Below are 13,702 nucleotides of genomic sequence, written 5' to 3'. Positions count from 1 at the left end.
TTGCTTTTTGCATAGAGGTAGCTGCATGTCTATACTGTCTTGTTGACTTAACAGAAATAATCTTGTAATGTTGAGCAGGTTCAATGGAGTGCTTCTTAGTGAGGGGTATATGAATTAAAAAAGATATAATACTTATCAGGTCAAGACATAATCATAATACAATACTTATCATTTTTCATTTGAAAAATTTAGATTTCCTTGAAATTACGTGTATCCATGGCAGGATATATCTGCACGAAGCTATGGTCCGTTTTCAGCACAAGTTCTTCTTGAACATCCTCTCTTCCTCTCCTCCAGATGGTTGTGCAGAAGCATGATAAATCTGATAAATCCCAAGGGTCTCAGAAATGCAGGAGCTCTTAAATGTTTATTCTTTTTGCTTTAATACACACTGAAGCACTCAGTGGGGGAGAACTTGATTGTATCTTCAGCAATCTATCAGATACAAAACAATTGTATTAGCAGGGCCATTTCATTTCAGTCCACAAGGCCTAATTCTACTTAAATAATTTTCATCATATTTCTCTTTTTGATATTTGAAAGACAGGTTCCTTGCTGTCCTAGCCGATGTTATGGTCAATGAATGTAGTTATGTTTTCTAACCACCTTTGACTGTCTTCTTTCCACTTAAAGAGCCACAAATTGTGTTAAATTAGAGTTTCACGTGAAATCTTGTATTCTCTAGAGTGCTATAATTCATAAGCTTCACAAGACACAGGGAACACAGTAATATCTCCACCAGAATGAGGTAATCATGTGCATAACCATCCCATCATGCCTTAAGGCAGTGATAGCAGTTATCTCTATGACATCAGTGAGGCGTAAGGTTTAATGGGGTTCAATTTGTGTCACGGGCAAAATCAAAGAACATCATTTCTTGGTGAAATTTAAAATTCTTCCCCAAGACAAATGGTGAAATATGTCACAGAGGTCTTAATGGGAGCATCAACAAGCATGTCCTAGGACACAAAGATCCTCTTCACAATTTGAATTGTTCAGAAACAATCCAGCTGGTTCAGAAATCACACGGTCACACTCGTCCTGCATTACAAATGTGAATGTTAATTGCATATGCGCCTCTTGAAAGGAGGCTCATTCCTGCTGGTATGACCACCATGGAGCAGGTTCAGATTCAGGCTTTTCATGTTAATTGGTCACCTTCATTATTGTTCATTTAAATAAGTGTGCCACTCTATCAGGACCATCTTCAGCACTGATTGGGTTTGGCCCACAAGCACCAGATAATTGGATGTTTTTTTTTTTTTTTATTAAAATATTATCCTTTTGGAAAATTTGCTTTTTGAAAAAAAAAAAGAGCAATTAATGTCATATTAGAATTTCAAAGACCTCATAGATTGAGACAATCACACTTATCTTTGCTCTTTGAATGTCACTTTTGGATTGTTATTAACAACGAACTGTTTAAAACAGGGTTTCTGCCGGTTTTGTGAATGCAAATTTTAAAACAAAGTAAAGAAAATTGAAGGAATAAATTGAAGAGAACAATACGTCAATGTTCTCTTAATTTTAATGTCTCATATTAGCAACTCTTCAAAGTTTGAGAATACAACTTCCAACCGATCTCCATTACTTTTTAATTCATTTTACAGAAAAAAAAAGAAATAATAATAAAACTAAATAATAATAAAAAAGACTTAAGGCTTGAATACCTCCCAACCACTAAAATATGGAAATAATTTTTACTGTACCTTCTGATCACAGTGCAAAAAAGCTTGACTTATTATTTTTTGCAATACATGCAACATTTAAAGGGGTCATATGATGCTTTTTTAAAGATAATTATTTTGTGTATTTGGTGTAACAGAATATGTTGGTAGATATGTGGGGTGTGTTAGAACGAGCCGTTTTAGGGGGGTGTGGCAGAGTCTTAACTTTGATAAAGAATATCTCTTTGGTTTTGAGACTTTAGTCTTTGCAACTTCAGGGATCTTATCTATGCACAATCAGCTTGTAACACTCCAAAGAGAAAGGAAAACTTGAAATCGCATCATATGACCCCTTTAATACAATTTCTTTATAAATTTAAGACATTCTGCTCTGATTTAAGAACTTTTTAAGGCCTTAAACTGTGAATGGGCAAATAAGACTTTTTTAAGACCTGCAGAAACCCTTTTAAAAAACAAACAAACAAAACAAAAACAAAAAAAAAACACTTTTTGTCTTTTCATTATGATAATTGGATTTCTTTGGAAATGGGCTTATTAGACACATTAAACGGTCCATTTTATAAGTTGTTCAGAACGCAAGGGCTTATCAAGCAAGCTATTGTTAGTAATAAACCTCACAGATTCAGTCACAGGTCTTTCATTCTGCTGTACCAGCGCTTTTAGTAATTAACAGAGAATGCAGCTTTATTCCCATGCATCTCTGCCTGAATGGCTAATTACACGGCCTGTACTTAGACCTCCGTTAGACCCTGAGCAATGCTGGCACACAAAGTCTGTCTAGACTTTATATTTCTGAAGGACTGCATTTCCCTCCATGAAGGACTCGTTCTCCCGATACCCTTGTGCCTTTAATGATTCTAATTCCCCATGCAAATACCATTCATTTGACTCAGTTGAATAATTCTGGCCTCAGTTTAACCCTAAGGCTGTAGAAGAAGACCTGCCACTGGGACCCCATTTTGTAGGTGTGCAGCACCTCACTTGATCATTTGATGGTGTCATTGTGTGCCACTATCCATGCACTAGACTGATTAATTATGTTGTCATTAACAGTGTAGTATGTGACAAGCGCTCATGCATAATACGTCGCTGTACTCCTGTGTGTGTGTGTGTAAGGCAAACTCAACAGGGGTAATAATCTCTCATTACCCATAATCCCTGGTTGGCCCAGTGCAGTATGGCATGGGACACTCTGATGCTGTATTCTTCCTGGGGCAGATGGAGTGGAGTCAGTCACTCGATATATTAATGCCTTGCCACCAGTCCAGAGCAGTCGAGCAAAACGCATTCATCACCATGAAGATGTGACAACTAAATCAGTGAGATGAGACCCAGATTCAACGCTCCTTGTTTGCATACATAAGTCTGTCTTGTTAACAGTCATGTCTTGAACACTAACATTATATAGTGTCATAAAGTGACAGTCTAAGGTGATTAATTTTACATTGCATAATTTATTATATTGTTGGTATGTATTATATGCAGGGCTCCAGACTAACATTTGAGAGCAGTGGCACCAGCGCCACTAAATTCTACAGATTTGGTAGCACTGGGGGGTTGGTGTGTGGGAGTATTAAAAATAAAGATAATTTAATCATAAAATTACCATTGTTTTGCATTAATAAGTGCAGTTATTAATAATATTACATGTTTATTTCTTGGTAATACACATTTGACAGTAGAGCTTGAGTTGGGACACATACAAAATGTACTTTTATTAACAACAGTAACGTGCAAAATCTATTTTTAGATAGAAAATGTAATATATTCTATTCTTATTAAATGTACCATTATTCTTATAATATGGAACTGACCGATAACTTCAGTGATTATAAAAGGAACACTCTTTATGTGTGATTCAGTCGCAAAATGAAGAAAAGTTTGTGCTTTTCAAGGCACTTTGTGACTTTTCGTACTTCATACACAAAAAAAAGTGCAAAACTTTGACAAAATTAGATTTCTTGATGATTTGATGTTTACTAATAGTGGTTTTATAATTTCAAAATATAAAGCAAAAAGTATAAATGAACAAGTAATAAGCCAATAAGTGCTCATCTGCTGCCATCTAGTGGTTATAGTGGTAATTTGATTTTTTTATTTTTTATTTTATGTAAAATGTTATTTTACATAACTGTTTGTTTACCACAAAGTACATTTTGGTCATCCCATTAAAAATAACATTTAAAGTGGATCATTTTTAGAGCTTTGAAGTGCTGGAAATAGTTGTGTGAAAAGCTTGAAAGTCACTGAAAAGTGCTTGAATTTCCCTCCTTAAAAAGGTTGTACAAACCCTGAAATTAATTACGTAACAACATTCAACTATTTCTGCCACAACACAATGGTTATAAGTTAGCGTTACTACTTCTGGTTTTCTGTGTCAGCGCTGTTTGATCTGTTTGTTATAGAGAATTATATGCAGAATTCAAACTGGATCTCGAAGCATTAGCCTATTATTGATTCTGCGATACTCTCTGGATCTCGCAGCTCAGTGCTGTAATGTCGCAAGATCAACACTGGTTCCCGAGTAAACCTGCTCTGACTGAGCTCGGGCCAATTTTCTCGCGCTGCGCTAAATTATTGGTCCAAGCTGATAAACGGTATGCAGCTCAAACGAGTAGCACCGTTTCTTTACGCTTTTGTTTCGTTTGCCGTTTGATGTTTCTGACAACGCGCTCACAAAATTTATTCGCACCTGCAGAAAAAATGGTCGCAGTCTGTAGCCCTGATTAGTCTTTTGTTCAATTTTATACGCAACCCAATATTGCAGTCGTCTTGGACCTTTACCGACACCTAGTGGCACGTTTCTAATAGGTGACGGTTTACCGTGGTAGTGAATATTATTCCGACGGTTACGCGATTTAATGTTAACGTCATGGCAATAAGTCAAAATAACTGAAAAATAGGATTGTGTAGAAAGAGAAACAGCCCTCTAAATAAAATGTCAAAAACAACGTCCTACCTTATTGTAAATGTACTTGCTACTTTTACCGTACCGTTCATTATGTATAGGCCTATTCAACGTACCGTCGTCCAATGTCGTAGGTGAATCACGGGATTTATTAGATTCAAAATATACTGCTTATATTATTTGTTTATTGTTTTATTCATTCTTTTCAAATGACATGAATTAATGTTTAATTGTTTTATTTTTATTTTCTATTTTTTGCAAACAGCTATTCCCTGCGGTTAAACGCCAAACGTTTTCAAAGAAAAGTTAGGCTACCATGCCATATCATGTGTCTTTATAAAACGTGATTATTACCTCAGATGTTTCATATTAGAAATAGTGTTAAAGAAATCTCTCTTTTATACTTATACACTGCTTAAAATGTTATTTTGTAATAATTATAATTGTATTATGTTCAATTTTGCATTTATGTTCAAATTGCATTTAAACGAAAGTGTGTGTATAATGCCAATGTTTATTCAAATAAGACAAAACAGACATTTCTTATTTTCTCCATCTACGTAAATTTTAGTCAGTTCCTCACACAAAGACTTTTTGCTAAACATATCACGACAAATCTAAACATCTTCTTTGCTAAACATCTCCATTCCACTGAAGATGAGAAGTACACGTTTGGAATGACAGAAGTATAATTTTGAGTGAGCTACTGTATAAATGATATTGATGGAACATGAACATCAAAGTGGAAAGATTAGCAATGAATTCTGGATGAGTACACCTCCTCTAAACATCAACACTATAACAGGAATAGTGAAAGTATCTAATTTCACAGATGAGATATCTTATTTTATATTACTGTCTGGAAACATAGTTAGCACATTAGCATTAAACGTCTGCCAGCCTCGGGCAAATCCACGAGCAGAGCAGACAGATAAATGTTTCAGAGGACTCTCTGTGGGACTTCTCCAAAGGCACAGAGAAAGATTCTCTCTAATATGAAATGGAGATTTTAATATACTTTAAAGACACCCTCAATAGCAAATAAAATTGTAGTTTTGCCTCATTACTGCAGGGTAGAATTGGTCTGTGTGCTTGGGGCGAGATGGATCACCAGTGGGCTTATTACCATTATTAGCACATTTAGTGCTAGTCCCTGTTGCCAACACAGTGCAAACAGTAATGAGAAATATTAATACAATTGAAAACAACTGTTTTATATTAGAATGTATTTTAAAATGTAATTTATTTCTGTGATGCAAAGCTGAATTTTCAGCATCATTACTCCAGTCTTCAGTGTCACATGATCCTTCAGAAATCAGTCTAATATTTGATGGTCAAGAAACATGAATTATTATTATCAATGTTGAAACAGTTCTGCTGCTTAATATTTTTGTAGAAACCGTGATACTTCAAAAAGATTTGTCTTTAAAAATAGAAAGTAAAGAAAAAAAAACAGCATTTATTTGAAATATAATTTTTTTGAAACAATGTAAAAGTCTTTATTGTCAGTTTTGATCAATTTAATGCATCCCTACTGAATAATAGTATTATTTTTTTATTTAAAAAAACACTTTTTTGAACATGTATATATATGTATATATATATGTATATATAGTGTAAATAAGTTCTAGCAGAACTTTTGCATTGTTACTGTAGAAACATATAGTAAGTCAGCCAAACGCCTTTACATTTTTTTTTTTTTGTGGCTGAATAAGAGAGAGCCTAAAGGAGGAGGGGAAAAATGAAGGAGAAAAAACTTTTTTTTGAAACAATGTAAAAGTCTTTATTGTCAGTTTTGATCAATTTAATGCATCCCTACTGAATAATAGTATTATTTTTTTATTTAAAAAAACACTTTTTTGAACATGTATATATATGTATATATATATGTATATATAGTGTAAATAAGTTCTAGCAGAACTTTTGCATTGTTACTGTAGAAACATATAGTAAGTCAGCCAAACGCCTTTACATTTTTTTTTTTTTTGTGGCTGAATAAGAGAGAGCCTAAAGGAGGAGGGGAAAAATGAAGGAGAAAAAACTCTCAGTTTCAGATCAGTGAACTGTATGAGGATTTTCCAGACGGTTTTATTGCATGTTTTTCTCTGCCCCATCCTGTCACAGATGTCATTAAAGAGCAGTCCAAAGAGCTGAGAGGCACCCAGAGACAAATCACCAGAGACAGAGCTGCACTGGAGAGACAGGAGAGGCAAATGGTAAGAGGAACGAAGCAGTTTCATATCAGTTGACTTCGACTCCCAACGTCCACCTCTTCCCTTCCAGCACCATGCGTCGCTGCTTATGCCCCTTTACATTTTTTTTTTTTTTGTGGCTGAATAAGAGAGAGCCTAAAGGAGGAGGGGAAAAATGAAGGAGAAAAAACTCTCAGTTTCAGATCAGTGAACTGTATGAGGATTTTCCAGACGGTTTTATTGCATGTTTTTCTCTGCCCCATCCTGTCACAGATATCATTAAAGAGCAGTCCAAAGAGCTGAGAGGCACCCAGAGACAAATCACCAGAGACAGAGCTGCACTGGAGAGACAGGAGAGGCAAATGGTAAGAGGAACGAAGCAGTTTCATATCAGTTGACTTCGACTCCCAACGTCCACCTCTTCCCTTCCAGCACCATGCGTCGCTGCTTATGCCAGAAAGTCCCTCTTTGATTTCTTTTTATTGCATCAAAGAATAGAATAAGCTAATTAATTTATTTTCGATTGTCCTGTTAATTGCACTTAGAAACAGGTAGATCACGTGGCCTTCATATCTCTTTAAGTTAAAAACTGTTCATGGCTCAGTACTTATGAGGATGACTTGAGCGTTCATGTCGGCCCACCGCACTTTTAAAGCTCAGAAGAATCCAACACTCACGCTCACTCCCTCCATTTACGTTAATTGTTTCTATGTAAACATAAAAATGTGCATAATTGCTTCCCAAGAGGGGTTCTTTTTCTCTTCATCTTTATTGTAGTTAGACATGGTTGTGCTTTGTTGTTTCATTTTTTTAAATGACCTATATTGAAAGATAGCTGCGGGGCGGTCATATGCCGCTGCTTTAACACGCTTACAGTGGGTCCAGAAATCTAAAAACACATTAAAAATATGCAATGCAAAATCTCATTTAAACCTGGAAATTTAAAGACACTTTTTGGATGGTGAGGAAATTCTAAAAACGTTTCAGTTTTGGGTGAACCGTTTCTTCAATCTGTTTTTCACCCCTCCAAAAAACCTGCTTCAGATGGCGTCATATCTATCATCTGCTAGATAATTATTAGTCATCTGAAGTGGGTCATGCTTTTCGTTATCCGTTTTCTGAAAGGGTTTTGTTAAGCACATCAGTCTGTCACTTTTATTCTAGTTTTCCGATCCATAGTGCTGCCTAGTGACTGACGTGACAATAAAACATCTCTAATAGGCCTGACGCTACAGCTTCATCCACTCAGCTCTCTATACATGAATATTTATAATGATGGCACATAATTTTTATCATGGTGTAACAGTAAAAAATGCCCTATTCCGGTCATATTTTGTTAGTGACAGGTATACATGGGCAATATTCTCAGAAGCAGCGTCGTTGTGTGTTAAAGTAGGACAGTGCGTGTGTGTGTGTGTGTGTGAGTGAGAGAGCCTGCTCCCGAGCAGGTTTAAGCTTATGGACCTGTTGCTATGACAGCAACTCCGGGATGAGCTTCGAAGGACCAAATAATCCAAGATCATGCCAAATCGTCAACAATCAAATCCAGCTAACTGAGTTAGCAACGTACGAAGAACGGGCCCCTGAATGCTGTTCATTTTGAAGAATTGCTGCCCTGTTCCATACAAAAACAATGAGTGACCACATGATGTCAACCTCCAAAAAGAACAAAACCCATCATAACAGTAGGCCATGCTATTCTGCACTATATTCCAAGTATTCTGAAGCCACACAGCAGCTTTAAAAGCGTAAGACATTATTCATTGATGGCATGAGGCTACATAAGAATGAAATAATTACAATTTTTGGGTGAACTTTCCCTTTAAACTGGAATAGGAGACAAAATAATGTATTTTGTTAATGACCTCCATCAGGTGATCTCGTGTTGATTTCTGGGAATGATCGACTTTCCAGTAAACTGATATTTCCAGTTACCAGATGCAAGTTAGAAAGTTATTTTTATTTGAAAAATGTTTGCCTAGTCTCACAATGTTTTCTATGTGTGGTGTAAAAAGAGAGCTGTGCAGTCATTATCACGGCACATGGAGTTTGTTGTAAGGTTTTCTAAGTGTAGCAGGTTTCAGGATTTAATTCTGTTGGGCCACCCTCACTAACACACAGTCTCATGGGAGATCTCTACAGACTCAAACACACACTCAGTTTCCCACATTGCCTCTGAAAAAAAACACCTAATTGCTTGAAGTTCCTCAGGGCACAAAGCTGTTTTCAGACGTTTACTAATGTAAAGAAACACAGACCTCTGGGCCTAAACAAGTAAACATGGCACGAGTTGGTCATGAACATGTCTGGGTGACTTGTAGGTCTGTCCTAGAAGTAGAAACACCCATTGTTCACTGGATGTGTTTATTCTTAACAGGAAATGGAAATCAAAAAAATGGCCAAGACTGGAAACCGAGAAGCTTGCAAGATACTAGCCAAACAGCTCGTGCAGCTCAGAAAACAGAAGAACCGAACCTACGCCGTGAGCTCTAAAGTCACATCCATGTCCACGCAGACCAAGGTCATGAACTCTCAGATGAAGATGGCTGGAGCCATGTCTACCACAGCGAAGGTAAGATGCTCAAACCTCCGAATGGATCTGCACGACAACTAAGTTAGTTATTCCATTGCTGTCCATGGAGGGCTTTAGTGGGACCCCCTCATCACGGGTCTCTGCAACAGTCCCAGTGCTCCCCCACCCCCCGATGACGGCTCTGTATTATTCACATGTAACCTGATGTTCCCGGGAAGTGCTAGAAAAACAGAATCCCTCATGTAGCGAAGAACTTCAAAAGAATCCTTAAACAGGGTTTAATTATCGTCTCTTTACTTCACTGCTGTTATTGTGACCCAGTTTATATAGTTTCCACTCTACATTTAGAAAGATCTCATATCAGGGCATTCTTTATATGTTGATTCACAATGTCCTCATTACTGTTCATTTTTTCTATGATGCGTGAACAGAATTTGAAATATGAGACATATTGTTCCTGTAGGGCACTTAGAGCAGCTGAGTAAATTGGCTTCTCTATTTTTTTCAATAAATGTGATGCCAATCAACCAGAAGGACATTATTAATGCAATGTTTATGGTGGTTTTCTTTGTTTTAAGCAAGCTTTCTTAAGGACTTGTTTTAAGAAGATCTTACCAGAAAAAGTTTGGGAATTTTTAATATGTATACAATATGAAGTTTAGGAATAATAAGAGAATTTAAGCAACCCCCTCATTGGAATTCAAACCTGAGTTGTTAAAACACATTATAGCATAAATTTTTTTTAAAGTGTTTTTTTCTCAACTGGTTTTACATTTTTATATTTTCTGTTTTAGTTAGCGTTTTGGTAATTTGGTTGTTTTTGTTACTAGTTTTTTTTTTTTTTTTTGCATCAATCTATATAGATTTAATAGTTTTTTTAGCTGAAAAAATTTGTTTATGATCTTTATATTTTATTTTATTTCAAGTAATGAAAGATTTTTTATGGGTTTAGTTTTAGTTAACTATAATAACCTGCTGGATACTTTTTTAAAAATGTAGTTAAGATAATTTATTGATCATTAATATATTGAAATACGTTCCAATCAATTTTATTTTATATGTACATATGTAATTGGCATAAAATGAAGTCTGTACAACACAGCTTTTGCCATGAGAATAGCCTCAGCTGCTGACATGGCATTAAAATCTCAACTACTTGCTTTTGTCTTAAGCCTAATTGTTACACTTTAAATTTTGCGTGAGATGGGTAGGCTTATTCATTTTACCTCTGGAGACACTTATTTTGTTGAATAAGGAGACATGCAAATACTCAGCGTGCACTTCTAATGCACACACTTCACAAAGCACATCTTATCTTTACCAATCACTACAGGCATGTAGTGGCATCACATAAAATGCAATTTCAGCCAATTAAATTCAGTCTCTGATCGTTCCTGTACTCCCACAAAAGATTCAGTGTGTCTGTATCCAATCCATATTGTATGAGGAAGGAAGCTATTAATATCTGATGCATCGTGGGATTTGTAGTCGATCATAAGTAGGTAGCTGGTGTAATAGATCTGAGATGGGTGATAATGAGACTGTGTGTAAATAATTCTCTCTAATCAGATAGGACTCTTCCTGTGTGTCTGCCCCGCCACAGTCTAGAAACCCAGAGGGACAGTAAAACACACTTCTCTCCATGCGACCTATTTTTATGTTCTGTGTCATCTACTTACTGTACTCCCCCTTCTCACCAAATGGTGTGAAGTTGAAATTTATGTTGAGCTGCATTCAAAATGTATTCGTCCGTGGTGGATTTTTGTCAGCGCTTGTGTTATTTTTATTACCGTTTTGTGCACCGTAAGGATGCTCTATTTATTCTCTGGGAGTGTGATGGATGGCTTGAACTCTTTCTGTCTTTCAGACTATGCAGACTGTCAATAAAAGATTGGACCCCAAGAAGACGCTAGAGACGATGCAGGACTTCCAGAAAGAGAACTTAAAAATAGGAATGACGGAGGACATGAGTAAGTTCTTCAAAGCACCTGACACACATTAGTGACTGGATTTGTGGTTCTCAACTGACGGATCTGTTCTGGTCAGTTTTCAGCAGGGGAAAAAATGATGTTAAACAATATACTGACTATGCATTATATATTGAATTCCATTGTATTTTTTTTTAATTCATCTAACCATATAATTATGCGTAGTCAGGATAGCAAAATAAATAAGCTTATCAGCACTTCCCATACTTTACTTCATATCGTAAGTTATTCATCCAGTCAGTTTGGCACATTTTATCTATCGCTTGGCTGAAGCAGCCAAATTAGGTAGATGCCAACCTGGACAGATTGTGTGACATGCTCTCATTCTCAAAAACCATATATAAAACTGCATAAATTAAAAGAAAATATGAATCAGACTATATTAAAACTGGCTCACTTGCAACAAGGGCATAGTTTGTGCGCACAGTGAGTTCTGTGCAATGAATTATTGGCTATAGACAGCATGAAACCATTCAAATTCGTTACTGTGCAATTAACAATTTTGGCACTGTGTTGGGTTACCACTAGTTTTCAGTTGCTAGACCTTACGACAAAAGTCCTAGTCATTGTAGCCAAAAACTGCCTATTTAGACAGGAAGAGATGGTTTGACCGTAGTTAAAGTGACCAACCACAGTTTAATATTTTAATGTGGCGTTTAAGGGGTGGATTGTACAGAAAATGCTGAAAAAAACTGTGTAGTAGATCAAAAATTCTGAATAATTTAATAATGGCGAAATATACTGTTCTGCTTAACAATACTGAATTAGGAGATTTAATGAATGAATGAATTTAAAATTAGTTAAAAATCAATTGTTAGTAAGTGCTTCAAACAGCTAAATATCTTTGAACAGTTTGAAGCCAGCTTTTCATCCTTAGCAGCTCTCGTTCAGCTTATTAGTTTATATTAGATATCAACTTATTGAGGTTATTCTCTAAAATTTCACCAACTTCTACAACTTTCTGTCCTCAGTCAACGATACGCTGGATGAGATTTTTGATGAATCGGGCGATGAGGAAGAATGCCAGGACATCATGAACCAGGTGCTGGATGAGATCGGCATAGAGATCTCAGGAAAGGTAAGACGCTTTCTTTCTGTCTTTGCTGTTCTAGCGACGGCCCCAGCGGCGGCTTTCAGCAGATGGCTGGACTCTGGCTGTGCCTGTGATTACTGTAGGCCTTTCTTTAGATTCATGAGATGCAGAATCATCGTATCTGATTGCAGCAGATGTGTATTCCCTTGGGCCAAAATGTAATACTCATATTACCATATTCCACAGATTCTTTGTCCTGTTTTTCCCAAATAAAGTGCTTGGGCTCTGTTTTTGTAGAACATTTGGGATAAACAATGATCATATTGATTGGCGCCACATCTATTGCCCAAAACAACAATTAAACGGAGGCTTATGCTGGTAGAGTTGTGGCACCAGGTGATCTGTGAAATCTGAAGTTTTACAGCTCTAATAAAGGCCTTCAATTGTTATTGTTTCCACAGATGGTAAGAGCCCCCTCAGCAGGAAAGATCCTCCCTGGCGCCGCCCCAGCAAAGTCTAAAGCGGCCACTATCTCAGACGCCGAGATCGAGAGGCAGCTGAAGGCTCTGGGAATGGACTAAATCTCTTCAGTCTCCACACATGTGCACCCATTGCCACCAAAGGAGTTTCATAGTGGGATTGGGGAGTGTCCAAGTAATAAATGAAAGGAAAATGTCAGCAAACATACTCTTTTTGGAGTATCGCAGGGAGTTACTGGAGGGAAGTCAGTGGTCAGATACAGCAGATCATGGTTTAGATGTTCTGATAAAATGTTCTCTAAATCTGCTGCACATATTGTAGGGTATAAGGGTGAAGGATGTAATTTTTGCACCACTAGTGGTTCTAATTGGAATTGCTATCTGTTTGTTTGAGCAGCATGATTGGGTGGGATATAACATCAGCTCAACCAATAGTGTGAGCTTGGGGCGGGGCTATATGTTTGGACGACCAATGGCAAAATGTGGGGGTGGCGGGGGATTGAAAAGTCAACGGCTGCATCCAAAATCACATACTTCCCTACTATATAGTAGGCAAAAAACAGTGTGTGAAAAGAGTAGTATGTCCGAATGAACAGTATTCATAAAACAGTAGGTGAAAAGTCCCCGGGTGACTTACTACTTTCGGGCGAGATTGTGAAGTGCGCATCTGATGAACACTACTATCCCGTGAGGCCACAGGACAGGATTTGTGAATAGTAGAGAAGTGACACAACTGATGCTGGTAGGTCACATGACAGTGATAATAAGGCGAATGTAGTACATCCGGATTACATTCATACTATTTAAAACATGCTTTTGTAACAGTCGCAAAGTGATTACTTATTTAAAAGAAGTACCTACTGTAAGAGTATGCGATTTTG

The 13,702-nt window shown here is 36.8% G+C and overlaps 1 protein-coding gene across 1 annotated transcript; it reads left to right on the top strand.

Moving 5' to 3' along the window:
* Positions 1 to 2,870: 2,870 nt before the first annotated feature.
* LOC107713700 (charged multivesicular body protein 2b-like) lies at positions 2,871 to 12,923 on the top strand. The gene is made up of 6 exons (XM_016519287.1): positions 2,871 to 2,916; positions 7,062 to 7,153; positions 9,166 to 9,360; positions 11,189 to 11,291; positions 12,281 to 12,387; positions 12,804 to 12,923. The coding sequence occupies exons 1-6, from the start codon at positions 2,871 to 2,873 to the stop codon at positions 12,921 to 12,923; spliced, it is 663 nt and encodes a 220-aa protein (XP_016374773.1).
* The last annotated feature ends 779 nt before the right edge of the window (positions 12,924 to 13,702 follow it).

The sequence above is a fragment of the Sinocyclocheilus rhinocerous genome, unplaced genomic scaffold, assembly GCF_001515625.1.
Source record: "Sinocyclocheilus rhinocerous isolate Xijiao unplaced genomic scaffold, SAMN03320098_v1.1 scaffold2584, whole genome shotgun sequence".
NCBI lineage: Eukaryota > Metazoa > Chordata > Actinopteri > Cypriniformes > Cyprinidae > Sinocyclocheilus > Sinocyclocheilus rhinocerous.
Note: the sequence above shows the minus strand (reverse complement) of the source record. Positions and strands in the feature narration are given on the sequence as shown.

Bases quoted from the DNA above. Each gene is read 5' to 3' on its own strand.
- LOC107713700 (XM_016519287.1), top strand. From the start codon at position 2,871: ATGGGACACTCTGATGCTGTATTCTTCCTGGGGCAGATGGAGTGGA. The intron at 9,361-11,188 runs GTAAGATGCTCA...TCTGTCTTTCAG, and splicing joins CCATGTCTACCACAGCGAAG to ACTATGCAGACTGTCAATAA. The intron at 12,388-12,803 runs GTAAGACGCTTT...TTGTTTCCACAG, and splicing joins GCATAGAGATCTCAGGAAAG to ATGGTAAGAGCCCCCTCAGC.